General features: G+C 37.0%; 1 protein-coding gene across 2 annotated transcripts in view; it reads right to left on the bottom strand.

Moving 5' to 3' along the window:
• BCAS3 (BCAS3 microtubule associated cell migration factor) overlaps nucleotides 1-27,800 on the bottom strand; it is a gene marked incomplete at its 3' end in the record, with an annotated part of 574,649 nt that overhangs the window by 510,245 nt on the left and 36,604 nt on the right. For both annotated transcript variants that reach the window (XM_079725284.1, XM_079725285.1), the window contains one exon: nucleotides 17,290-17,371. In XM_079725284.1, the coding sequence (XP_079581410.1) occupies nucleotides 17,290-17,371 (82 nt within the window). The remainder of the gene's footprint in view (nucleotides 1-17,289; nucleotides 17,372-27,800) is intronic.

The raw sequence follows: 27,800 nt of genomic DNA, 5'->3' as shown, positions 1-27,800 counted from the left end.
TATCATGCCAGCACTAGTCAAAAGAAAGCAACAGTGTCTACATTAATAACAGGAAAAGTGGGTTTCAGAGCAAGGAATATTACCAGGGATTTCACTAAAAACAAACAGATCAACACATAAAGGATACTTTACCATCCTAAATGTTTTTGCTCCCAGTAACAGAATGGTAAAACACATAAAGCAAAAACTGATAAAATTATAAGAATTCACTAACAAGTATTATGGAAGATCACAACAACCATCTCCTATAACTGATAGAAGAAGCAGAAAGACAACCAGTAAGGATACAGAAGAAGGGAACAAGATAGACCATATTCTGGGACATAAAACAAATCTCAAAACACTTAACAGGATTGGAATCATATAAACTATGCCTTCTGATAACAATGGGATTAAATTAGAAATTAATAATAGAAAGATATAGAAAATGGTACAGATGAATCAGTTTGCAGAGCAGAAATAGAGACACAGATGTAGAGAACAAACATATGGACACCAAGCGGGGAAAGTGGTGGGGGTGGGAGTGGTGGTGGGACAAATTGGGAGATTGGCCATCTATTATTTTTTTGTTGTTTGTTTTTTGTTTTGAGGTTTTTCGGGGTTTTTTATTATTATTATTGGAGTATAATTGCTTTACAATGTTGTGTTAGTTTCTACTGTACAGCAAAGTGAACCAGCTATGCGTATACATACATCCCCTCTTTTTTTGGATTTCCTTCCCATTTAGGTCACCACAGAGCATTGAGTAGAGTTCTCTGTGCTGTACAGTAGGTTCTCATTAGTTATCTATTTTATACATAGTATCAGTAGTGTATATATGTCAATCTCAATCTCCCAATTCATTTCACCCCCGCTTTCCCCCTTGGTATCCATACGTTTGTTCTCTACATCTGTGTTTCTATTTCTGCTTTGTAAATAAAATTGTCTATACAATTTTTTTCAGATTCTGTAGTAGGATATCTTAGCTAAATCACTATAAAATGTTATCCCATGTTAACCTATTCAATCCACATCCCATACATGGACCAGTGACCATGGGGTACCGAGCATCAGCCCCAAGCCTCCCTCCTCAGCCTGGCCACCTTATCAACCTGGGGGAGGAAAAGCATGGTTGTTGATAATGGGAGGTAAGAAGGGTATAGAGAAATCTATGTACCTTCTGCTCTATTTTCCTATGAACCTAAAGCTGCTTGAAAAAGTCTTTTTTTTTTCCAAAGCCCATTAAGGTGAGCCACATGAAGGAACATATCTTTGTACATACTTTACATTTATCTAAAATATATATAGAACTTCTACCTAAAATATATACCTAAAATATATATAGAACTCTTACAACTCAGTAATAAAAAATATATTAAAATGGACAATATTTTAAGAGCAATTTTATTTAAAAAATAATAAAATGGTAAATAAGCAGAAGAAAACATGATCAATATCATTTATCATTAGGGAAAATGGAACATTGCTGGTGGGAGTGCAAATCAGAATAGCCACTTTAGAATTGCAATTTGGCATTTTCTTATAAAATTAAGCCTAACTGACTATAGGACCCAGTAATCTCACTCCTAAATACTGACCCAAGAGACATGAAAACATATATACACAAGCAACTATTCAGAGGAGCTTTATGCATAAGAGACAAAACTGGAAATAATCCAAATAACCATTCACTGATGAAAGGGAAAACAAGTTAGAGTATATCCAGACAATGGAATACTACTCAGAAATTTTAAAAAGGAATGAACAACTAAACTGAAACACACAACAACAGCTATGATTCTCAAAAGCATTATGTGAAATGAAAGAAACCTACCACATGTACATGTTATATACCCCATTTTTTTCAAATTCCAAAAAGGCAGAAACAATAGAGACATAAATCATATTAGTGGTTTTGGGACCCCAAGTTGAGGGCAGTTACAAGGATACAAGGGGACTTTTACATTAAGCAGATTACAATATGTACAGTTCAATGGTTCCTAGCATATTTACAGAGTTGTGCAGCTATTACCATAATTAATTTTAGAACATTTTTATCAGCCCCCAAAATAAAAAACCTTTATACATTACCAGTAATTCCCCAACCTCTCAATCTCCCAACCCCAGGCAACCACTAATCTGCTTTCTTTCTCTATGAATTTGCCTATTCTGGATATTTCATATATAATGAAATCAATAATTTGTGGCCTTTTATACCTGAGGTTTTTTGTTTGTTTGTTTGCGGTACATGGGCCTCTCACTGTTGTGGCCTCTCCCATTGCGGAGCACAAGCTATGGACGCACAGGCTCAGAGGCCATGGCTCACGGGCCCAGCCGCTCCATGGCATGTGGGATCCTCCCGGACCAGGGCACGAACCCGCATCCCCTGCATCGGCAGGCGGACTCTCAACCACTGCGCCACCAGGGAAGCCCTAGCTGAGGTTTTTTAACTAGCAAAATGTTTTCAAGATTCATCATGTTATAGCATTTATCAGAACTTCAATTCTATATGGTTAAGTAATATTCCATTGTACGGTTATACCACATTCTCTTTATCAGTTAACAGACATATGGATTGTTTCTACTTTTTGGCTAATATGAATAATGCTCCTATACATATTCATGTACAAGTTTTTCTATAGGTGTTTGTTTTCATTTTTATTGGCTATACATCTAGGAGTGGAATTGCTGGGTCATATGGTAACTCTGTATTTAACATTTTAAGGAATGGTCAAGCTATTTTCCAGTGGCTGTACTATCTTACATTTTCATAAGCCATGTATGAAAGTTCCAATTAGTCCACATCTCACCAACACTTGTTATTATCTCTCTTTTGTATATAGCCATTTTACTGGACGTGAAGTAGAAAAGGGGACTTCTTACAGTGATAAATGGCTTTGTGTTTTCATTGTGGTAGTAGTTACATAACGGTATCCATCTGGCAAACCTCATCAAATTTTATACTTATAATTGAGTTTCATTGCAGGTAAATTATTTCTAATAAAGACAAATCCTTTAAAAGACTTTCATACGGACCTGGAGGAATCAGGCTCCCTGACCTCAGACTATACTACAAAGCTACATTCATCAAGACAGTATGGTACTGACACAAAAACAGAAATATAGATCAGTGGAACAGGATAGAAAGCCCAGAGATAAAAACACGCACATATGGTCACCTTATCTTTGATAAAGGAGGCAGGAATGTACAGTGGAGAAAGGACAGCCTCTTCAATAAGTGGTGCTGGGAAAACTGGACAAGTACATGTAAAAGTATGAAATTAGAACACTCCTTAACACCATACACAAAAATAAACTCAAAATGGATTAAAGACCTAAACGTAAGGCCAGACACTACCAAACTCTTAGAGGAAAACATAGGCAGAACACTCTATGACGTAAATCACAGCAAGATCCTTTTTGACCCACCTCCTAGAGGAATGGAAATAAAAACAAAAATAAACAAATGGGACCTAATGAAACTTAAAAGCTTTTCCACAGCAAAGGAAACCATAAACAAGACGAAAAGACAACCCTCAGAATGGGAGAAAATATTTGCAAATGAAGCAACTGACAAAGGATTAATCTCCAAAATTTACAAGCAGCTGCATGCAACTCAATATCAAAAAAACAAACAACCCAATCCAAAAATGGGCAGAAGACCTAAATAGACATTTCTCCAAAGAAGATATACAGATTGCCAACAAATACATGAAAGAATGCTCAACATCATTAATCATTAGAGAAATGCAAATCAAAACTACAATGAGGGCTTCCCTGGTGGCGCAGTGGTTGAGAGTCCACCTGCCGATGCAGGGGACACGGGTTCGTGCCCCGGTGCGGGAAGATCCCACATGCCGCAGAGGGGCTGGGCCCGTGAGCCATGGCCGCTGAGCCTGCACGTCCGGAGCCTGTGCTCCGCAACGGGAGAGGTCACAACAGTGAGAGGCCCGTGTACCGCAAAAAAAAAACAAAAAACTACAATGAGATATCATCTCACACCGGTCAGAATGGCCATCATCAAAAAATCTACAAACAATAAATGCTGGAGAGGGTGTGGAGAAAAGGGAACCCTCTTGCACTGTTGGTGGGAATGTAAATTGGTACAGCCACTATGGAGAACAGAATGGAGGTTCCTTAAAAAACTAAAAATAGAACTACCATATGACCCAGCCATCCCACTACTGGGCATATACCCTGAGAAGACCATAATTCAAAAAGAGTCATGAACCAAAATGTTCATTGCAGCTCTATTTACAATAGCCAGGAGATGGAAGCAACCTAAGTGTCCATCAACAGATGAATGAATAAAGAAGATGTGGCACATATATACAATGGAATATTACTCAGTCATAAAAAGAAACGAAATTGAGTTATTTGTAGTCAGGTGGATGGACCTAGAGTCTGTCATACAGAGTGAAGTAAGTCAGAAAGAGAAAAACAAATACTGTATGCTAACACATATATATGGAATCTAAGAAAAAAAAAAAGGGCATGAGAAACCTAGGGGCAAGATGGGAATAAAGACACAGACCTACTAGAGGATATGGGGAGGGGGAAGGGTAAGCTGTGACAAAGTGAGAGAGTGGCATGGACATATATACACTACCAAAGGTAAAACAGATAGCTAGTGGGAAGCAGCCACATAGCACAGGGAGATCAGCTTGGTGCTTTGTGATCACCTAGAGGGGTGGGATAGGGAGGGTGGGAGGGAGGGAGACGCAAGAGGGAAGAGATATGGGAACATACGTATATGTATAACTGATTCAATTTGTTATAAAGCAGAAACTAACACACAACTGTAAAGCAATTATACTCCAATAAAGATGTTATAAAAAAAGACTTTCATATATATTATTTATTTAGCTGTGTCAGGTTTTAATTGCAGCACACAGGATGTTTAGCTGCAGCATACAAACTCTTAGTTGCAGCATGTGGGATCTAGTTACCTGACCAAGAATGGAACCCAGGCCCCCTGCATTGGGAGCGTGGAGTCTTAGCCACTGGACCACCAGGGAAGTCCCTAGAAGACTTACTTTAAGATAATTATTATTTAGAAAATTATGAGTTTTCATTTTCACACCTAGGAATGTGTTGTGATAAATAAACACAGATTTCCAAGACCATAATTTGTCCAATTCACTAAGACACCTACAATCTTCTTTACAGTTCTAAAGTAAAAAAGCATTTAAGCCGTACCGATAATAATCAGCATCTCCATTACAAGTCTGTTTATTTGGGTCAGAATCATTAAGCTCACATGTAATTTAGTTGCTTCATGTTACACCTTTGTTTTTATCTGATTCGAGATATCCGTCACTAATCCTTTTGATGTACTTTTAATAGTTTATACCAAGTCCTGTAAAGGGAACCAACGTTTCTTTTAAAGGGCTGATTTAATTTAGGGTGAATGTAACTTAAATAGATTACAGCTGTCTCTGTGACATACTTTATCCCAACAGCTTAAAATTTTAAATACACTAATGTAGGATAATAGCTTTCCTATATATTGGTCCCAATATTGACTATTTTCAATGCTCTTCACCACTAGACTAAACAACCAAGGGCTCCAAATATAATGAAGACACAACTGAAGATATTTTAGACCTTCAAAAGTGGATGAAAACACAGAGAAACAGAGCTACTTTTTACACATTCCAATTGATACACAACTGTTTGATTCCTGCTGTCAGAGACACAGCCTATAAACACCTGGATTTGGTAAAAGTGCTTCCCTGTAATAATGGAAAAATCATATAATGGGAGACAGTGGGGCCTAAATGATTAAGGAGCGAGCTTTAAAGTTCAATTTCCAGCTGGATCACTTATCAACTATGTGTCATGGCATTCACCTTGCAGAATAGCGGTAGAGTGGTGATAATGTTTATTATCAACCTAGAATTTCATCTGAAAAATACTAAGCAATATTATACACTTGATTTATCAATTTACTTCCTCTCTTTTCTGTTCAGTATACTTCCCACTCACTATAGTCCTCATATGAAAAGTGCCTAACTACAGGGATCAAATATTTAGGTATAAACTGAGAATACTCTTAAATCAATTTCTCTAATACCATGACATCACCAAAAACTAAAAAAAAAAATTTAAACTAAAAAAGCAGCACTTCTAAAGCAAACATTCTCTATTAGAAACACTGTTCTCTGGCCAAAAATATTAAAGAAATTGATAGTGAACAGAACAAATGTTCCCAAGTTATAATTTATCTGAATAATGGGCTTAGCAAAATTATGTAAAAATCTAAATGATCCCAAGTGATAAAGGCTCCACTGATAAGGACTAGGTGTTATGAAAAACATACACAAAGCAAACTGAGAAGTAATTAGAGCAGAAAACATTAGGGAAGCCCTAAATCTCATAGTTTGGTCATTTAAAATGTCGATAAGCCTGTTTCCTCTTTGCAAAATACTGGTGATGACTGTAAGCAAATGTCAGTTGGTCTACTTTTGGAAGGTTGCTAGTGTTTTGGATGAACAGGCTGTGAGTGTGTGTAAAGATTTACTTGTTTAACCATAGTTATTAAATTTTTACGGTAAAAAAAAACTATGGCAAACCGTTCTGGAAAAGTTAAGCAGAATTTCTGAATTGATATGACTGAACAAATCAAAGAGCTCTTCCTTCAATGTGACAAAAGCCACATTTAACTTGTTTGAAGAGGATGAAAGAGGTAACTTGTACATTGAGAAAAGTAATGAAAATTCAACACACAGAAAGTGCACCCTATATGAAAATATACCCCCCCAAAAAAAAGAAAATGAGAAAAAGTTTAACAATTCTAAAGATGTTCTACTCATATTTGCTTCTAGAAAATAACTTAAGCCATTCATATCATAAAAAGGCAGCAACAATTAGTATTATTGACTGCATGGGTGGGCTGTTTACAATATTACAAGCTTCAGAAAATACATAGCATTTACACTCCAGTAAGGGAAAAATGGGTTGGATCTTGGGGTTATTTTAAAACGTTTTAATATTTTAAGATGTGAAACTGTGAATTCCATGCACAGCAGAACAAAAAACAATAGTACCTTTCCAGTAGTAATAACAAAATAATCTATAAGGAGTAAGCCAAGTTGGCTACCCAGTGTTTTGGATGAGTATTAGGATTTTGGTTCACAGGCACTTGAGGAAACTGTATCTCCACAGAGTCCGTCTATTCCCAGAGTAAAGGCGCTAGTTTATAAGAATTTGCTCTAAAACAAGGAAGTTCAGGTACTCAGTATTATTACACTCCTAAGGGTAACGAGTAAGGTTCAATCTGCATTTCTAAGAAATCTGGTTCAGGTGAGAGGCCACAATCATCATCTACTCCGTAATCAATAAGCAAACAGCATAAGCACCAGGCTAAGATAATTCCTAACAGAGTTATAAACTCAGGGTCCAAAGCGGCGCTATCCATTTGGTCACTGATACATGACTAAAAAAAAAAAAAAGAAAAAAAGAAAAAAAAACCTTTATACAAAAGTGGAGTTCTAAAAAAAAAAAAAAAAAAAAAAGTGGAGTTCTAGTTTCTCTTTTATAAAATACTGGATACATTCATTTCGGGGGCACCACCCATATATATTCCACATATTATGCAAGGCACTGCAGAGAATGCAATGATTAATAAATTACTGCTCCTGTGATTCCAAAGGAACATATTATAGTATGGGAAAGACCATAATAATGGAGAAATTTCCCCCAAAAGCTATGAAAATCAGAGGTTGGCAAGAAACAATCAGGAAAATATAAAAGAAAAAGAAGACAAATTAAAAAAAGAAAAAAAATACAACATTCAAAGAGAGTCATGATTTGAAATGACATGGTAAAATACGCAAAGTTTTTCTTTTTGTGAAACTAAAGATATATAACATAAAAAACTGATAGATTTCACCAAATAACAAGATAGGTTGCAAACTACACAGGAAGTCTACAGGACACATATCCATGATAATATTTCACTAATAATAATCTAGTAGAGAGCTGAAATCAATAAGAGAAGAGCAAAGGGTACAAACAAGCATGGTATTATGAGAATAAACAGGAAAAGTATGAAGATTTTTCCAATCTCCCTAGCACTCAAAGACAGAAAAATTGCAAGAATAGGATTTTCCTCCATCACACAGGCCAAGACTGAAAAGATTCATAATAGCCAGTAGAGGACAGAATTGGGGAAAAAAAGGAATTCTCATATATAAATGACAACATACTCTCTCTCTGAGAAGCAATTTTACATGTATCAAAATTTTACATGTATACATTCTTTTACCCAGTAATTCCCCTTCTAGGAATTATCCTGAAAATATTTATAATTCCTTGTGTATTTTTTAAATGTACATATACAAAAGCATATAACTACATAACCTGTTACAGGGAAAAGATTAAAAATAATATAAATGTTTATACAATGGAATGACATAATTTTTAGCAAAGTTGAAAGAAGTTTTGAAATGGAAAGACATTCATAATATAAACTGTTATGAAAAAACCTACATATACACATCAATAGCAAATACATATAATACATGTAAAGAACTTGAATCAGGTCCTGGACATACTACTACAAGTTACTTTCATGCATGTATGAATAGCTTAGGGGGAAAAAAACAGGAAATGCATACTCTAAGCTGTCAATACATGCTCAGTATCTGAGTAAAGAGAGAAAAGAAGGAAAGTAAAGAGGTAACCTGGGTTTATCTCTAATAACAGAATCATGTGAATTTTCACTTTCTACATTTCAGTATTCCTTGAATTTTTATAATGAATACTTTAACTGGTTAGAATTAATTGTATGGTCTTTATATTAAGAAATTTAAAACATATTAAAATGTATGTGTCCTCTGATCCCATTCCTTGGAAATAAGCATTATTAGCACAAAATCTATAGTCATATAAAATTTTAAACTTATATTAAATTTAACATATATTAAATCACACATATTGCTATATTCTATTTCACAAGTGAGGTACTGAGTTACTAACAACCACTATGGCTCCTGAGAGTAACAAGGAAGAAGAATTTACTTGGAATTAAGTTCTAAAAAGACAGATTTGAAAGATACTAACAGCTTTTATCTGACATGAGAATATCAATTGATTGGTCATAGCTTCCTGGAAGACTGCACTGAAAAAATTTCTAAAGCAAGTGTAGGTTCATTAAAAACGTAATCAATTATTGTTAGTGACCATGAAAATATAGGGAAGTACAAACTGTGCCGTTAGGAGTAAATGCCCATTAAATACAATAATGGCCTTCTACAGTGTAAAAGAACATCCAAATCCTTCAGTTTTTCTGCTTTTAGTTAAGAGACAGACTTTGCACAGAACCACCTACAGAAAGGGAACTTGCTTTTCTTCTAGATCATAACCTTCAAAACATTATACCATGCAGCAACATTCAAATATTTATTAACACCTTGTACCAAGTACTCTGTTAGGTACTGAAGATATGAAAACAGGCTACAAACCTAGCAATTAAGAAGCAATTGAGCAACTAAAATAAAAAACCAGTAAATACCATGGGAGCACATACAACTGACATCAGATAACAAGAAAGAAGGGTTAGGACATGCGTATTCTAGAAGAGGAAATAGCAAATGAAAAGGTCTGAAAGAAAGAAGATGGATCATTTGAGGAAACGAAAGTTCAATAAAACTATCACAAAGGAGTGAGTGTTGTTGGGGAGAGGAAGACTTAGATAGGGGATACTGGTGATGGCTGAAAATAATGCTGGAAAAATACACTGTAAGGGAATCAGTTCACCAAAGATCTAACGACTCTGGTATGCAACAGCTCTATTTTTTTTTTTAAACATCTTTATTGGAGTATAATTGCTTCACAGTGGTGTGTTAGTTTCTGCTGTATAACAAAGTGAATCAGCTATATGCATAAGTATATCCCTATACACCCTCCCTCTTGCGTCTCCCTCCCATCCTCCCTATCCCACCCCTCTAGGTGGTCACAAAGCACCAAGCTGATCTCCCTGTGCCATGCAGTTGCTTCCCACTAGCTATTTTACATTTGGTAGTGTATATATGTCCATGCCACTCTCACACTTTGTCACAGCATATCCTTCCCCCTCCCCATATCCTCAAGTACATTCTCTAGTAGGTCTGTGTCTTTATTCCCATCTTGCCCCTAGGTTCTTCATGCCCCCTTTTTTTTTCTTAGATCCCATATATATGTGTTAGCATACGGTATTTGTTTTTCTCTTTCTGACTTACTTCACTCTGTATGACAGACTCTAGGTCCATCCACCTCACTACAAATAACTCAATTTCGTTTCTTTTTATGGCTGAGTAATATTCCATTGTATATATGTGCCACATCTTCTTTATCCATTCATCTGTCGATGGACACTTAGGTTGCTTCCATGTCTTGCTATTGTAAATAGTGCTGCAAGGAACATTGTGGTGCATGACTCTTTTTGAATTATGGTTTTCTCAGGGTATATGCCCAATAGTGGGGTTGCTGGGTCATATGGTAGTTCTATTTTTAGTTTTTTAAGGAACCTCCATACTGTCCTCCATAGTGGCTGTACCAATTTACATTCCCACCAACAGTACAAGAGGTTACCCTTTTCTCCACACTCTCTCCAGCATTTATTGTTTGTAAATTTTTTGATGATGGCCATTCTGACTGGTGTGAGATGATACCTCATTGTAGTTTTGATCTGCATTTCTCTAATGATTAGTGATGCTGAGCATCTTTTCATGTGTTTGTTGGCAATCTGTCTATCTTCTTTGGAGAAATATCTATTTAGGTCTTCTGCCTATTTTTCGATTGGGTTGTTTGTTGTTTTGATATTGAGCTGCATGAGCCGCTTGTAAATTTTGGAGATCAATCCTTTGTCAGTTGCTTCACTTGCAAATATTTTCTCCCATTCTGAGGGTTGTCTTTTCATCCTGTTTGTGGTTTCCTTTGCTGTGCAAAGGCTTCTAGGTTTCATTAGGTCCCATTTGTTTATTTTTGTTTTTATTTCCATTCCTCTAGGAGGTGGGTCAAAAAGGATCTTGCTGTGATTTATGTCATAGGGTGTTCTGCCTATGTTTTCCTCTAAGAGTTTTATAGTGTCTGGCCTTACATTTAGGTCTTTAATCCATTTTTAGTTTATTTTTATGTATGGTGTCAGAGACTGTTCTAATTTTATCTTTTACATGTAGCTGTCCAGTTTTCCTAGCACCACTTATCGAAGAGGCTGTCTTTTCTCCATTGTATAGTCTTGCCTCCTTTATCAAAGATAAGGTGACCATATGTGTGTGGGTTTATCTCTGGGCTTTCTATCCTGTTCCACTGATCTGTATTTCTGCTTTTGTGCCAGCACCATATTGTCTTGATTACTGTAGCTTTGTAGTACACTCTGAAGTCAGGAGCCTGATTCCTCCAGCCCTTTTTTTCTTTCTCAAGATTGCTTTGGCTATTTGGGGTCTTTTGTGTTTCCATACAAATTGTGCAATTTTTGTTCTAGTTCTGTGAAAAATACCATTGGTAGTTTGATAGGGACTGTAATGAATCTGTATATTGCTTTGGGTGGTATAGTCATTTTCACAATGTTGATTCTTCCAATCCAAAACATGGTATATCTCTCCATCTGTTTGTATCACCTTTAATTTCTCTCACTGGTGTCTTATACTTTTCTGCATACAGATCTTTTGCCTCCTTAGGTAGGTTTATTCCTAGGTATTTTATTCCTTTTGTTGCAATGGTAAATGGTAGTGTTTCCTTAATTTCCCGTTCAGATTTTTCATCATTAGTGTATAGGAATGCAAGAGATTTCTGTGCATTAATTTTGTATCCTGCTACTCTACCAAATTCATTGATTAGCTCTAGTAGTTTTCTGGTAGCATCTTTAGGATTCTCTATGTATAGTATCATGTCATCTGCAAACAGTGACAGTTTTACTTCTTCTTTTCCGATTTGGATTCCTTTTATTTCTTTTTCTTCTCTGATTGCTGTGGCTAACACTTCCAAAACTATGTTGAATAAGAGTGGTGAGAATGCATAACCTTGTTTTGTTCCTGATCTTAGAGGAAATGGTCTCAGTTTTTCACCACTGAGAACAACATTGGCTGTGTGTTTGTCATATATGGCCTTTATTATGTTGAGGTAGGTTCCCTCTATGCCTACTTTCTATAGAGTTCTTATCATAAATGGATGTTGAATTCTGTCAAAAGCTTTTTCTGCAACTACTGAGACTATCATATGGTTTTTATCCTCCAATTTGTTAGTATGCTGTATCACATTGATTGATTTGCATATATTGAAGAATCCTTGCATTCCTGGGATAAATCCCACTTGATCATGGTGTATGATCCTTTTAATGTGCTATTGGATTCTGTTTGCTAGTATTTTCCTGAGGATTTTTGCAACAGCTCTTATTAATGACTTATTAATTGGGGCTTCCCTGCTGGGGCAGTGGTCAAGAATCCACCTGCCAATGCAGGGGACACGGGTTCAAGCCCTGGTCCGTGAAGATTCCACATGCTGCAGAGCAACTCAGCCCGTGAGCCACAACTACTCAGCCTGCACTCTAGAGCCCGCAAGCCACAACTACTGAAGCCTGCGCACCTAGAGCCTGTGCTCCACGACAAGAGAAGCCACTGCAATGAGAAGCCCGCACACCACAACAAAGAGTAGCCCCCACTCGCCGCAACTAGAGGAAGGCCGCACATAGCAACAAAGACCCAACACAGCCAAAAATAAATAAATAAATTTTTTTAAAAAATCACTTCTTAATTCTAACACTTTGTAGATTGTTTTGTATTTTCTACATATACAATCAAATTATCTATGAATAAGATGATTTTATACCTTTCCTTCTAATATTTACATCTCTTATTCATTTTTCTTGCCTTATTGTAATGGCTAGGACTTGAATTCAATGGTGAATAGTAGTAGTGATAGGATCCATCCCAAACTCAGTAGGAAAGTATAATATTTAATATATCATTATTGATTATAATGTTGGCTATAGATTTTTTTATAGATTATCTTTAGCATACTGAGGATGTTTCATTCTACTCCTAATTTGCTAAAAGCTTTTTTTAAATCCTAAATGGCTAGTAAATTTTGCCAAAGTTTTTTTCCACTTCTATTGAGATGGTCAACTGTGTTTTCTTCTTCATTCTACTAATATGGTGAATTACACTGATTTATTTTCAAAATGTTAACCGACCTTGTATTCATGGAATATCTTTTACTTGGTCCTGATGTATAAATTTTTTATGGATCACTGGATTCTATTTGGTAATATTTGCATGTAAATTACACCAAGAAAGAAAAACAGGGAGGGAGGGAAGGAGGGAGGAGGGAAAGTAGGGGGGAGGGAGTGAAGTAGGGAGGAAGAAACAAAAGGAAGGAAGGAAGAAGGGAGGGAGAGAGAAGGGGAGGGAAATTGGGAGAGGGAAGAAGGAAGGGAGGGAGGGAAAGAGAGAGGAAGGGAGGGAGGGAGGTGTTGGGCATGAGGAGAGGTTAAGAAAAAAAGACAGCAGAAAAGAATCATTTTGTGGGGCAGGGGGGCACACCACAAGGCATGTGGGATCTTAGTTCCCCGACCAGGGATTGAACCCGCACCCTCTGCATTGAAAGCACAGAGTTTTAACCACTGGACCACCAGGGATATCCCAAAAAAGAATTATTCAAGAAGAGTTAGTAGGGCTTCCCCGGTGGCGCGGTGGTTGAGAGTCCGCCTGCCGATGCAGGGGACACGGGTTCGTGCCCCGGTCCGGGAAGATCCCACATGCCACGGAGGGGCTGGGCCTGTGAGCCATGGCCGCTGAGCCTGTGCGTCCGGAGCCTGTGCTCCGCAACGGGAGAGGCCACAACAGTGAGAGGCCTGCGCACCGCAAAAAAAAAAAAAAAAAAAAAAAGAAGAGTTAGTAATCCATATTGAGACAATCTCCCAAAAAGAACAGGGATGAAATTATTTTTTAATTAATCATTCTAGGGGATATAACAGCCAAATAATACAAGTACCAGAAAGAGAGAACATGGAAAATTTAAGAGAAGAAACCATCAAAAAAGTAGTTTAAAGAATTTTCTCGCTTGATGCTTTGTGACGACCTAGAGGGGTGGGATAGGGAGGGTGGGAGGGAGGCTCAAGAGGGAGGGCATATGGGGATCTATGTATACATATAGCTGATTCACTTTGTTGTACAGCAGAAACTAACATAACATTGTAAAGCAATTATACTCCAATAAAGATATTAAAAACAAAGAAAAAGAAATTTTCTCATAACTATACTACTTGCATTTCTACATCGAAGAGGCCCAGAATAACATATAAACGAAGAAACAACACTGCAAAGTTTTGGAACACTGGGAACAAAGCCAACATTCTATTAGCTCCTGAGAAAAAAACAAGCTATATACAAAGAAAAAGGTGTCAAAATGGTTTAAGATTCTTCAACCATAACACTAGATCAATACCTTCAAATTTCTGAAGTAACATTACTTACAAACAAGCATTTCTTACCCAGACAAATTAACAATCAAGAATTAAAGAAAAATAAAGACACCTTCAGATGAACAAGATCTACCACGTAACCTTTTTCAGGAAGCTACCAAAGGACTTATTCCACCAAAGTGAGTGCAAAAGCAAAACGGGCAGAAGAGAGGAAAGGGGTATTCTATTTTCCATTACAAATTTTATCTGATCAGTTGCTTGTTTGATGAAAACAAATCTAAAAAATTAAATACAATAAAAGCAACACGTAATTTCTGCAAGTCATACGACATTAAGTTTTGTGAAATTACATCTTAAATCTAAAAAATAGTGTATTTGGGCTTCCCTGGTGGTGCAGTGGTTGAGAGTCCGCCTGCCAATGCAGGGGACACGGGTTCGTGCCCCGGTCCGGGAGGATCACACATGCCACGGAGCAGCTGGGCCCGTGAGCCATGGCCGCTGAGCCTGCACGTCCGGAGCCTGTGCTCCGCAACGGGAGAGGCCACAGCAGTGAGAGGCCCGCGTACCGAAAAAAAAAAAAAGAAGTGTATTTAAAGTATCTTATAGTGCATGTAAAAGTATATTATAGTTGGATTTCACTGGTGGCACAGTGGTTAAGAATATGCCTGCCAACGCAGGGGACATGGGTTCGATCCCTGGTTGGGGAAGATCCCACATGCCGCAGAGCAACTAAGCCCGTGAGCCACAAATACTGAGCCCGCGCTCTAGAGCCCACAAGCCACAAATACAGAGCCCGTGTGCCACAAGTACTTGAGCCCGCGTGCTGCAACTACTGAAGCCCACACGCCTAGAGCCCATGCTCCGCAACAAGAGAAGCCACCACAATGAAGAGTAGCACTTGCTCGCCGCAACTAGAGACAGCCTGCGTGCAGCAATGAAGACCCAATAAGGCCAAAAATTTTTTTTAATTAAATAAATAAATGTATATTATAGTGGATGGAGAAATCTTTCTTTTAATTAGACAAAGTAAATTAAACAAACTCAAATTCTACTAGCAATATTAGCTTTTAAAGCTTTATACTCTCTCATATAGTTCTGACCAAAGTCAAAAATGTAAGAAAAGTTGAACATTAATAATTGGCATAAAGAGGGGAATTCCTTGGTGGTCCAGTGGGTAGGACTCCGTGCTTCCACCACAGGGGGCCAAGGTCTGATCTCTGGTTGGGGAACTAAGATCCCACAAGCCATGCAGTGCGGCCAAAAAAAATTAAAATATAAAAAATAAATAGGGTTTCTCTGGTGGCGCAGTGGTTAAGAATCCACCTGCCAATGCAGGGGACACGGGTTTGAGCCCTGGTCCAGGAAGATCCCACATATCGCGGAGCAACTAAGTCCATGCGCCACAGCTACTGAGCCTGAGCTCTAGAGCCCACGATCCACAACTACTGAAGCCCGTGCGCCTAGAGCCCGTGCTCCGCAACAACAGAAGCCACCGCAATGAGAAGCCCGTGCACCTCAACGAAGAGTAGCCCCCGCCCGCTACTGGAGAAAGCCCTCTCGCAGCAACGAAGACCCAACACGGCCAAAAATAAATAAATAAAAATTTTTTAAAATAAATGACATAAAGAAAAGAACTTCATAAATGAAATGAAAGGAGAACACTCTGCCTCTGTGAATTACATACAAAAGAAACAAAGACATGGCAGAGTCCTTTAGTAATAAAGTTCTTCTTGATTCCAACCATCGAGTGAGGCTGGTTATTCCAAAACAATCTTCTTTGTCAAAAATTTCACCAAAACACAAATGCAACAGAAAACAGAAAGAGAGTGTAAAGCAGAGACAAAGTTGATAACTGTAGATGCCATACAGTTCAATAACAAGGAAAAATCTCCACGTGACTGCAGGATATTACCTCCACCCTTACCATTTCAATTAAGTACATTTAATAATTAAATTAATCCCTAACATTAGTTATGCAAATAGCAGTACATTTCAATAAACATCATTCTCACCAATTTAGAGAAATCAGTACAGAAAGAAGTATTCTCAGGAAGATTTCCCAACTTCTGTACAAACTTTAAAAATATAACAGCATTAAAACATCTTAATATCCTCTTTTTTAAGTATGCAAATGATATTAATATGATTGTTTTTAGTGCACATACAAAAGCATTACTGAGTGAACATAGGCAAATTAAAGAGAAAATACAACCCTTAAAAAGCTCAGATCATTAAAGAGTTGGGAATTATTTACGCTTCCAAATAATAGATGTAATTTAACCATATATCTGATTTTTTAATTTTAAAAATACGTAATATTTAAATACAACATTAAGAAGTTTTCATTATTAAAGCAGAGATCCAAGGTCAAAAGCCCGAAACTGTACTTCTGCCATAGCTGTAAGTACAGACAACAGACTCATCTACAATCGAGATAATGGTGAAAACCAAGCTCTTCAAGGCAGTAAGTATAACTGAGAGGAGCAAAGACACTGAGAACAACAGAGACTTGGGGAATACCCACAGAAGTAAGCTAAACCAGAAACATAACAAAAGCGGCACAGTCAGCAAGGAAGGGATCTGGGAAGAGCACTGCCATGAAAACCAAGAGAGAAGAGGGCTTCAGGAAAGAGCCAGCAAAGTCAGAAACTAAATGGAGATCAAAGAGGAGGAAGATAAATCAGAACCGCAGCAGAAAGTGAATGGCCATACTGAATTGGTTAAGATTACCTATTTCCATCTCAACTGACAGAACTAAGAGTTTATCTTGGAGGGAGGAGGGGAAGGAGTATGGACACGTGGAGGAAAACAGACTTTAGTTATCATTCTTGCTGTCTGTTGTCCAAGACCAATAAAAGAGAAACCTCTTTCTGAATGATTTGTTTCTTCTTAAGGGCTACACTCACCAAACTGTGGAGCAGGCAAGATTCTAGCTGCTCGAATTGGGCCATGTCGAACAGAAAAAAGCTCCTGTGCTTCCCCACTGATCTGCAGAAGACAGAAAAGAAAATTCAGTAAATGAAAATGCAGGCCACAACATTATTACACAAAAACAAGATCTCCTAAATGTTTATCACAATTTTTGGTCTGAAATGTAGTATATGAACATTCACACACCCAGTTATGGGTGACCATACACATTAAGTATATTAATACCTTAAATTATCATAAATATTTTTAGAAAATTATAAGAGCATGCACTTAATATGAATAGGAAAATAAAAGGTCTGTTCTGAAAACCTGTAACTTTTATCTTTAATAAACTACCAGTTTGTTAAAGTCTGCTCGGTTCCTATATGACTGCCTTCCATTTCAGAGCAAAGCAACTCTGATTTTTTTTATTAGTATTCAGTTTTCTATGTAAGAAAAGCATAAATATTCTTAGCATTCTGAAAAGCAGAACTTAAATGTTGTAGTAACTTTCACAAATTGTTATAAATGAAAAAGAGCAAAACATGTTGCAAAGAACACTTAGGTGGAGGGTAAATGACCTGGGTGCCAGTTATGGTTCTGCAACCCTAGCTGTTAACTATGTTGAGTAAATCATTTAACCTCTATAAACCTTTATTACTTATTTTCTTTTCTAAATATCTTTTAGTAAATATTGTATACATTTAGGTATACAACATGAAGATTTGATATACATATATATGGTGAAATGATTACCACAGTCACCTCCTCAGACTTACCTTCTGTGTGTGTTAAGAGTATCTGAAATCTATTTTTCCAGGCTTCAATACAGTATTATTAACTGCAGCCATCATGCCTGAACATTACGTCCCCTGACTTGTACATCTTACGAAACTGCAACTTTGCACCATTTGACCAACATCTCCACATTTCCCCTACCTCCTCTAAGCCTATATTCCTTTGTATTTATAAGCTGAGACAATAAAGGTGCTAAAGGACCTCAAGATGCTTTAAATTTCAGTATTCTATGCATAAAAAAATATGTACGCATCTTTAAATGTCATTATTCTTCTTACACACATAGATCAAACACGTATGAATGTCCGTTCATTTTCAGTAATATCAGATCTGTTCCTCAGATGTACAGCAGTCTATTAATCCCAAAGTAAAAGAGGTAGACTAATATTTGTGTCAAGTGTGAAAACAACTGCTTTTCAGAATTAGAGGTTCCAAAGAACAATTTGAAATACTGAACATATTAAATCATAATGTTAAGAAAGGCTTTCCAGACTACTATAAGTGGTAATGTAGTTCCCAATACATTTTCTTAATTCTCAAGTGTTTGATGGAATATGTAATATCAGATAGGGAAAATGGCAAATATTATAAAACTCGTTCTAAATACCCGAAAACTTACAACAGATATAGAAATAACTCGTTCTAAATAGCTAAGAACTTACAGCAGATATAAAAATGATAAACATTCCATAAACACGCTGATGGTATTTTTTAAAAAATAGGCGTGCCAAACAAGGAGTTTAAAATATCAACATTGTATACATTATAAAAGGCTTATCAATCTTCCAATATTAAACTATAAATTTGCAGAGCTGTCTTTTAGATTAACTTTTTTAGATCTTCAGCTTCTCTTCTACCTGAATTTAAGAGCTGCAAAATGTAAATATTCTTGTCTCTTAAAGAGCCATCATATTCATTTAGCTTATAAAAATTATTAAAATGTATTTATTGGCCACAATGGCAAATCCCTCTATAGCACTTGGGAAGCAGAAGATATGAGGAATGCTAGGCTCTTCCCACTAACTATGCAACAATAGCACCACCTATCACCAATTAAACATACAAAAGCTACAAACCCAGTATAGCAAACTTCTTAAATTTACCTCTCTACAAATTCCTCTGTAAACATTAATTTTCTAAATAAAATACCATTGCCATTATATACTGCAGCTCTTAAGTCCACATTTTATTCTTATAGAACAGAATTTTCAGTTTAGAAAAATCCTTAAAGGGTCACTTTGTTCAATCTCCCACCCAATGCAGTAATCACACATTCTCTGAAATCTAAAAATTACCATCACCTCTTTGATTTTAAGAACACTTTCACCGAAAGGTAAATCACTAATACAGTCCAATTACATTATAGATGCATTACTGGCTATCTCCAAAGCTGCCAAGTCATTTACTTTTTGAAAAGAGATTGTTTGTTGGGCAATGGATAAATAGTATTCTTCAATATACATACTATTTCTACTAAGAATTCAATGAAAAATAAATTATAAAACAATACTGTAGGGCTTCCCTAGTGGCGCAGTGGTTGAGAATCTGCCTGCCAATGCAGGGGACACGGGTTCGAGCCCTGGTCTGGGAAGATCTCACATGCTGTGGAGCAACTAGGCCCGTGAGCCACAACTACTGAGCCTGCGCGTCTGGAGCCTGTGCTCCGCAACAAGAGAGGCTGCGATAGTGAGAGGCCCGCACACTGCGATGAAAAGTGGCCCCCGCTTGCCGCAACTAGAGAAAGCCCTCACACAGAAACCAAGACCCAACACAGCCAAAAATAAAAAAATAAATATTAAAATAAAGAAAATTTAAATTAAAAAAAGAAAACAATACTGTAGAAATTGCACTGAAATTACAGTAATGAAAACCACCTCTCACAAATAAGGTTTATACCTATAACAAATCATAGTATTCTAACACAAAATTCACTGCTCTGTACTATTATTTCCATATGCCACAAGTCTAGCATTTAGCTTTTGGTCCTATCAAATAAAGCCTTAAAGTTAAAAAGTCTAATCACATTTAACTGAGCTGCTATACTAAATTATACTAAACAATAAAGAATAAAACAAACCTGTCTTGGCATATTCACAATATGATAAACGTTTGTTATCACTGGATTTAATACCCAAGAGCTTACTTTGATATACAAAAACATTCTGAAATCTGAACACAGCATGCTTTTGAGCATAACGGCTTTTAAAACAAACCTAAATGCCCTATTCTATTCTAAGCTTCTACTCTAAATCCCTCTTTAAATGTACAGCAACAGGTAAGAAAAAAACATTAGGAGTGATTACAAAATGCACCTCTACATTCATTACCTCTAAGTTAAGGTCCTAGAATCTTTAATTATCACATCAGGGAAGGGAGGTGGGGGGAAGCACTATTACTATGTATAGAAATTTGTGAATATGTTAAAATCAAAATTGTTAGAAGCATAATTCTAAAGTATCCTAAGTGAGTCACAAATGTCAAACTTCCCAGAGGAGAGAACTCTCCCAATAACATAGGCAAACTCTATACCGGAATACAATTTCAGAACAGAGACAGGGCTAATAACATGTATATAGATAAGACGCGCACATTTTAGGTAGGACACAGAGAGAATGGATATGTCCTTATAGGCTCCGCTTTAGCTGCCGTTTTCAATTGCCTCTCATCATTTTATACAGTATGTTCACTGACAATTTTGCTCTCAAATACATGTCAAAACTGATGAAGTTTTTTTAAGGCTTTCAAAGTGATTTTTAGATTTCTTAGAAACAGCTCATTAAAAAGAGCAAAGAATCTCTGAGATGAGGATTTTACTGATCCTGAGAAGAATTACCAGGAGCTCTAAGTTCACTTTTAAACCAACAATAATAAATACAAGGGTAGAACTACAAGGAAGGCGTGTATCAAGCAATGTTCCAACTTCCTGGCAACTGCAGTAACTCGGGGAGAGGAGCAAACAGGGAGGAAACCTCCCCAATAGTTCCTCATGGGTCTCTGCCTTTGTTCTTACTGGCATTTTAATTTCTGATGACAGGCTTTTGTTGTTTGGAGCATAAACCGGACGTACCAGTTTGGAGGCACAATAAGGAGAACAAAGAATGATTTGTTCACACTGTTGGAAAAAAATCTTTTCCAACCATAGAAAATAGCTTTCACATGGTGAAAATATGCAAATTACATACCAAACCAAAAAGGGGTGGGGGGGAGTACAAGTTTAGAATCTCACAGCTCAACCTAAGGCAAAAGGAAATTATAACAGCCGAGACAATCATACACACAGAGAAAAGGCTATAAAAGCTGGGGGTGGGGGGCTTTATAAGTGCTTTCTGAAAGCACATGAAGGTCATCTAGCCCTCAGAACCAAACTTGTTTCTGAAATCCTGATGACTTTTCAAAGGCATCTGACTACAAAACAGAAAATTCAATCAAACACAAAGGACAATAATAATAATGCTCTACAACGACACAGAGTTAGGACAATAGTGCATATTTACACCCCCAACTTCCCTTTTAGACACTGGTCAAATGGAGCATTGTGGTCTCCAACTGATTCTTTTTAGCAAACTTTACTGAAAGATAACAGACTTAGAAGTAATACATAAATCTTAGGTCTATGTACAGCTTAATGAATTTCCAATGTTAATACACCTCTGTTACCAGCAGAAACATCAAGAAACAGAACATTACAGATACTCAGAAGGTCCCTCCACACCCCTTCGCAGTCACAAACCCAAGGCAAGAATAACCATAACCACTATCTTGACTTCTAACACTTCTCACACATAAGTTTTACTTCTTCAAATTTATTTAAATGGAATCACGTAGTATGTACTCTCTTGTGAATGGCTTCTTTCACACATTACATGCCTGTGAAATTCATTTGTATTGTTGCATATGATTGTAGTTTTTTATTTCTGTTGCTATATAGACTCCCACTGCATGAAAATACCACAATTTATCCATTTTACTGTTGGTTGCTGGACTTCTAGGTTGTTCCTAGTTTTGGGCTCTTAAGATGTCAGGAAAAATTGCAACAAACTTTCGAATGGGAGAAAGATTACTGTGTGTTCTTCCATTGGATTACCAAGAGTTGTACAGTGGATCCTTTGGGATTATTTGATTCTATAAGAATCTGCACCTTTGTCTTGACTGGGTTATTTTACAATACTGTAAGTTGTCGAAAACTGATAGTAAGGCAATTGACTCTTGCCCACAGAAATGCAAATGAATCTTGTTTAGTAGAGATACAATTGAATTCCACTCGTAAAAAAGATTCCAAGCAGTATACACTTTCCCAACAGGCTATTAGCTAGGTTTGCATCTCTTAACAGGGTCATTTCAGCATTCCTAATTCCCTATATCTGTTCTTCAGATTCTCCTTTGAACCGGTGTTAACTTGTCCAACACCTCATTAATAAGTTAAATAAAATCTATGACACATGTCCATTTTACAGTTGTATGAGTGTCATGATTTTACCATTTTTTAACTTCATAGGGAATATTTAACTTCATAGGTAACTTCATAGGGAATATTACTATGAATATTCTTGCACATGGCATTTAGTGACCATATTTAAGTATTTCTTTGGGGTATATACTACTGAAGTTGCTTCTATATTAGGAATATGTGCATATTTTGTAGATTTTAACAAAACAGTAACTGAACAATTTACCAGTGTAAAAGAGTTCTCTACCTGCTCCACATCCATCAGTTGGTGTCATGCTGGTGGATGTTCAGTGGGATTCTCACTGTCATTTTAATTTGCATTTTCTTCAAAGGAGGTTTCACCCTTTCATATTATTATTGGAATTTAGTTATACTCTCTCATGAGCAGTCTGATAACGTCTCTTGCCCAATATATTTGCCTGATTCTAAGAAATTATGGATTTAGATCTATTATGCACAGTGAGTAAAATGCATACATCAGTCTCCTTTGGAAAAGCAATGCTGCCTCAAACTAAATAAACAAACAGGCTTTATTATAGTGGCCCTCCATCAGGGCTCATGATGTAAGAGTTTCATCCTGAAGGACCCTTGATTTCCAGCATTATGAATGAGATTCAAGAACTCATTTCAGCAGCTCTGGAAAAACTAGAGCTTTTTATACCTAACTGAACTCATATCTTAATTCCAAATCCAGTAATAAGCAATCTCTCCCCCCATATAAGGTACAATGATTGGGTGGTAAAAAAATGATAGCCCTTGAAGTGGAAAAATGTTGATTTGTAAAAATTCACACAAACATTCAAAGCAAATTCAGTCCCTATTAAAGATAGGAAACATACAAAAATTACTATATCTTTCCCCTATAACTCAAGCAGTTCGAATACAAAAGGTAATGATTAGCGGGGTTTTTTCCTTGATAAATACTTCAGCAAGCTTTAATCTCTAAAATAAAAAACTTAAAAAGAGGTATTAATTTACCTATTTTTCAAAATGGCTACATCATATACAGTAGGGCATTTTTAGATTGGAAGTATAAATTAAAAGACCAAGCCATCAGACATAAAAGACATCAGAAAAAAAATTCTTTGTGTTTATCTCAAGCACATCCTGACTTTCAGTCAAAAATATCTTTCACACCTGAGTTTTCCAAAAAGTAATGCCTCTGATTCCACCTGGAAAATCAAAGAGAGTAAAAGCAGCCCACAGGTAAGACCCTGGAAGTTTTATTCTTTTCCCAAAATCATGGCCTATGGCAACAATGCCAAGTGCGTACAGTATGACAGATCATCAGTTACAAATATCACATCAGCAACATCAACGATTCCAACAGTTTATTACAGTAGAAAATAAACTGGACTTCTGCTTATAAACTATACAAATTTGCTAAATCTGAGTTTGGCTTTAAAATAAGGGTAATGACATATCTATCTAACAAAGCAAAGGTGTTAAACTGTGTATTTAAAATATGAAACAAGAGAGTTAAATCACGAAGATGCTTGTTAAATGAATGAACTGATAAATAAACGACTAAGTCTATGTTGGCATCATTATTCAATCTTAATGGTACTTAATTTGCCTTTGCCTCCCTGTTTTCAAAACATGTTGTTAACATTTAATACCTGGAAATTTGTTATAACACCACATCATAAAACACATTTTGGTACAACTCATTCTTGAACCCACTGGTATATTACTTCCTAAGCTTTTCAGCTCTCAAAAAAAGGACTACTATCAGAGTGGCAAGCAGCACCTCATCTGGGCAGCAGGTTTTATCACACTGGTCTTCACACTCCCACTCAAGATCAAGGCAGTCGCCACTCTCGCCGGCAAATGTCCCACGCTCAATCCAACCTTTCTGGGTTAATGTAATGTTTTTACCTGCAACAGGTTTTCTTACCAAGAGTGATGTAAACACTGTCCATTTAAATAAACAAATGTAGAATTATCAATCTATTCTAATTGTCTCACATGTACCAGCCACATAGACACAACTGAAATGAAGTCCTTAATAAGAACAGTGCTTTGTTAGTTTTAAAGTTAAAAAGTAATAACAAAGAAAACTTTTTCATTAAGGAGAAAAATGTAAACTATGGACTTTAGTTAATAATGTGTCAATACTGGTTCACCAATTTTAACAAATGTACCTCGGGAATTCCCTGGTGGTCCAGTGGTTAGGACTCAGCACTTTCACTGCCGTGGGCTCAGGTTCGATCCCTAGTCCAGGAACTAAGATCTTGTAAGCCACGTGGCGCATCACTAATGCAAGATGTTAATAGGGGAAAATGCGGGGGATGAAGGATACATGGGAATTCTCTGTACTTTCTGCTCAACTTTTATGTAAACCTAAAACTGCTTTAAAAATAGTATATTAGTGTTTATTTTCATATATATGAAAAATGTGAAAATTCCACAAATAATTTTAACCTTCCTTGATACCCACCCCACCCAAAATAGGGAAAAAAGGTAAAAATATGGAGAGATGGGAGGAATGAAGAGCCGATAACATTTTACACTAAATAATTCAGTTCCTAAAGTAACAAAAGGACCTTACTTGGTCTATTTAAATAAACAAGTATATAAGTTATCACTTTGCTAATTGTTTCACATGTAGTAATCATACATACAACACAACTGAACTGATGAAGTTCTTTAAAACGAAGATTGGTTCATGACAGTTTTTGGTGTTCTTTTTTTTTAAATAAATTTACTTATTTTATTTATCTTATTTTTGGCTGCGTTGGGTATTCATTGCTGTGTGTGGACTTTCTCTAGTTGCGGCGAGCGGGGGCTACTCTTCGTTGCGGTGCGCAGGCTTCTCATTGCAGTGGCTTCCCTTGTTGCAGAGCATGGGCTCTAGGCACGTGGGCTTCAGTAGTTGTGGCACACAGGCTCAGTAGTTGTGGCTTGCGGGTTCTACAGTGCAGGCTCAGTAGTTGTGGCGCACAGGCTTAGTTGCTCCATGGCATGTGGGATCTTCCTGGACCAGGGCTTGAACCCGTGTCCCCTGCATTGGCAGGCGGATTCTTAACCACTGCACCACCAAGAAAACCCTGGTGTTCTTTTCTATTTCTTTTTTTTTCTGGGCACACTGTGCCAACCAGGGATAGAACCCGGGCCCCCTGCAGTGGAAGCCTGTGGAGTGCTAATCATTGGATTGCCAGGGAATTCCTGCCAGTTTTTTTAACTTACAAAGTAACAACAATAATTTTTTTAAATAAGGAGAAAAGGTAAATACATATATATATATATATATATATGTTTTTTTTTTAGTTAGAGAGAAAGGGTAAAAATTAAAAAATATAAAACAAGAGACAGGGGAAGGAGAGGGAAGTATCATCTAATACTAAGGTATTTGGTTCCTAAGCAACAGAAGGACAGCACGTAGCTACATGAGTAATGATCACACTACAAACCAAGCTCTCTCTCTAGCTCTCTCTCACCCTGTGAGCCAATCTGATGATATATTTTCATTTTAGACATAAGGAAACAGAGAACAATATTCCCCCCAAATGACCAGATCAAAGAGGCATCAGAATCTCCCATTAATACTGTATTCAAAAACAGTTTTTAAACTCGGGGTTTTTTTCTTGAACAAGTCACTGCCAGGTGGTCATTTTATGTGCTACAGTTCTGCTCCAACAATATCAAAAACTTAAGATAGCACACACTGAGGGAAGTATTCCTAATGGTAAAAAAGTAATTCTTTTGAAAGCTCCTAAAAGTAGGAGGAAGGAGGGGACAAGCTTTTTGTTTTATTTTTGCCTAGCGAACCACAAATGATCCAGTTAATGTCAGAGTGTCAGTATCTCCATAACCTACTCTGTATGCCATCAAAAAAAAATGCAAACCACAAAAACCACCTAAAATGCATATTTGTGAAGACTAACAACTTATAGAACAGATATTTGCTAACCACATAAAGCAGACAGCAACCAAGTCTGTATTTTGGTCTTGACACTAAATTCAAAATACAAAACTTGAGGCAAGAAGGAAGTAAGTTTCAAAAACAATATGAAAACCGCAGAACATAAATAATGAATGGAATTTGTAATCATATTTTCATACTTCCAAATTTTTACACACACAGAGAGGAATATTTTAAGGAAACTTTAACCTTTCTCCTTCAGCCTGATTTTTGAAAGGAAGATCAAAGAAAAGCAGTTTAAACTCACACGTTCCTCCGGTTATGCAACGCAGATTTAGACATTACACTTCAAAACCCGAGCCATTACTTCAGCATCACCAATCCAAATACCATTCCAGAGCTTTGAAGCAGCCCTAATGGTATCTTCCATTTGCAAGTAACACTTCTGTAGTCAAAAGATCTTACTCAGGGTGGATGTTAATGTAAAACCACTCAGACTACACAGACACACACGCCTGGAGGCAGACTGGAAGGTGTTCAGAAGCCAATGTAACACCATTACAGAGAGTGTGAGCCTAGCAGCTGTCATAAACACTTCATAATCACTCAGACACACAAACTGGATTCCCTTTAACTCATTATTTTATTTCATGCTGAATACATGTCCAATTGAAAAGGGAAAGAGAGAAAACAGTGCTGCAGATAAGCCAATTTTGGCTTATAGACTTTTTCCACTTTTAAAAAGTCTGTCATATTATACTCGTATTGTAAAGCTACCCTGATATAATCTGTTGATTGAAGATAGCTTTGCAGTAGATATCTAGCCAAAGAGAAATGGATTATATCAAAAAGAAGCCTAAGGTTTTTTTCTTCTCTAAAACAGATATCACATAAACTTGTAATATTGACAAGATGATAAATAAGATGACTGACAGGGGCTTCCCTGGTGGTGCAGTGGTTAAGAATCCGCCTGCCAATGCAGGGGACACGGGTTCGAGCCCTGGTCTGGGTAGATCCCACATTCTGTGGAGCAACTAAGCCCGTGCACCACAACTACTGAGCTTGCGCTCTAGAGCCCGCGAGCCACAACTACTGAAGCCCGTGCACCTAGAGCCCGTGCTCTGCAACAAGAGAAGCCACCGCAATGAGAAGCCTCGCACTGCAACAAAGAGTAGTCCCCGCTCGCCACAACTAGACAAAGCCTGAGCACAGCAACGAAGACCCAATGCAGCCAAAAATAAATAAATAAAATAAATAAATTTATTTTTTAAAAAATGACTGACAGCACCAATGGTCGCAGGAAATGGAGCAACTAGAACTCTCAGATGTTGTGGATGTAAGTGTGTCATGGTACAACCCCTTTGGAAAACTCCAGGTAATTTCTAATAAAGTTAAAT

This window comes from Hyperoodon ampullatus (genome assembly GCF_949752795.1).
Source record: "Hyperoodon ampullatus genome assembly, chromosome: 19".
NCBI lineage: Eukaryota > Metazoa > Chordata > Mammalia > Artiodactyla > Ziphiidae > Hyperoodon > Hyperoodon ampullatus.
The sequence above is the reverse complement of the archived record's forward strand: the minus strand, read 5'-3'. Positions and strand labels throughout refer to the sequence as shown.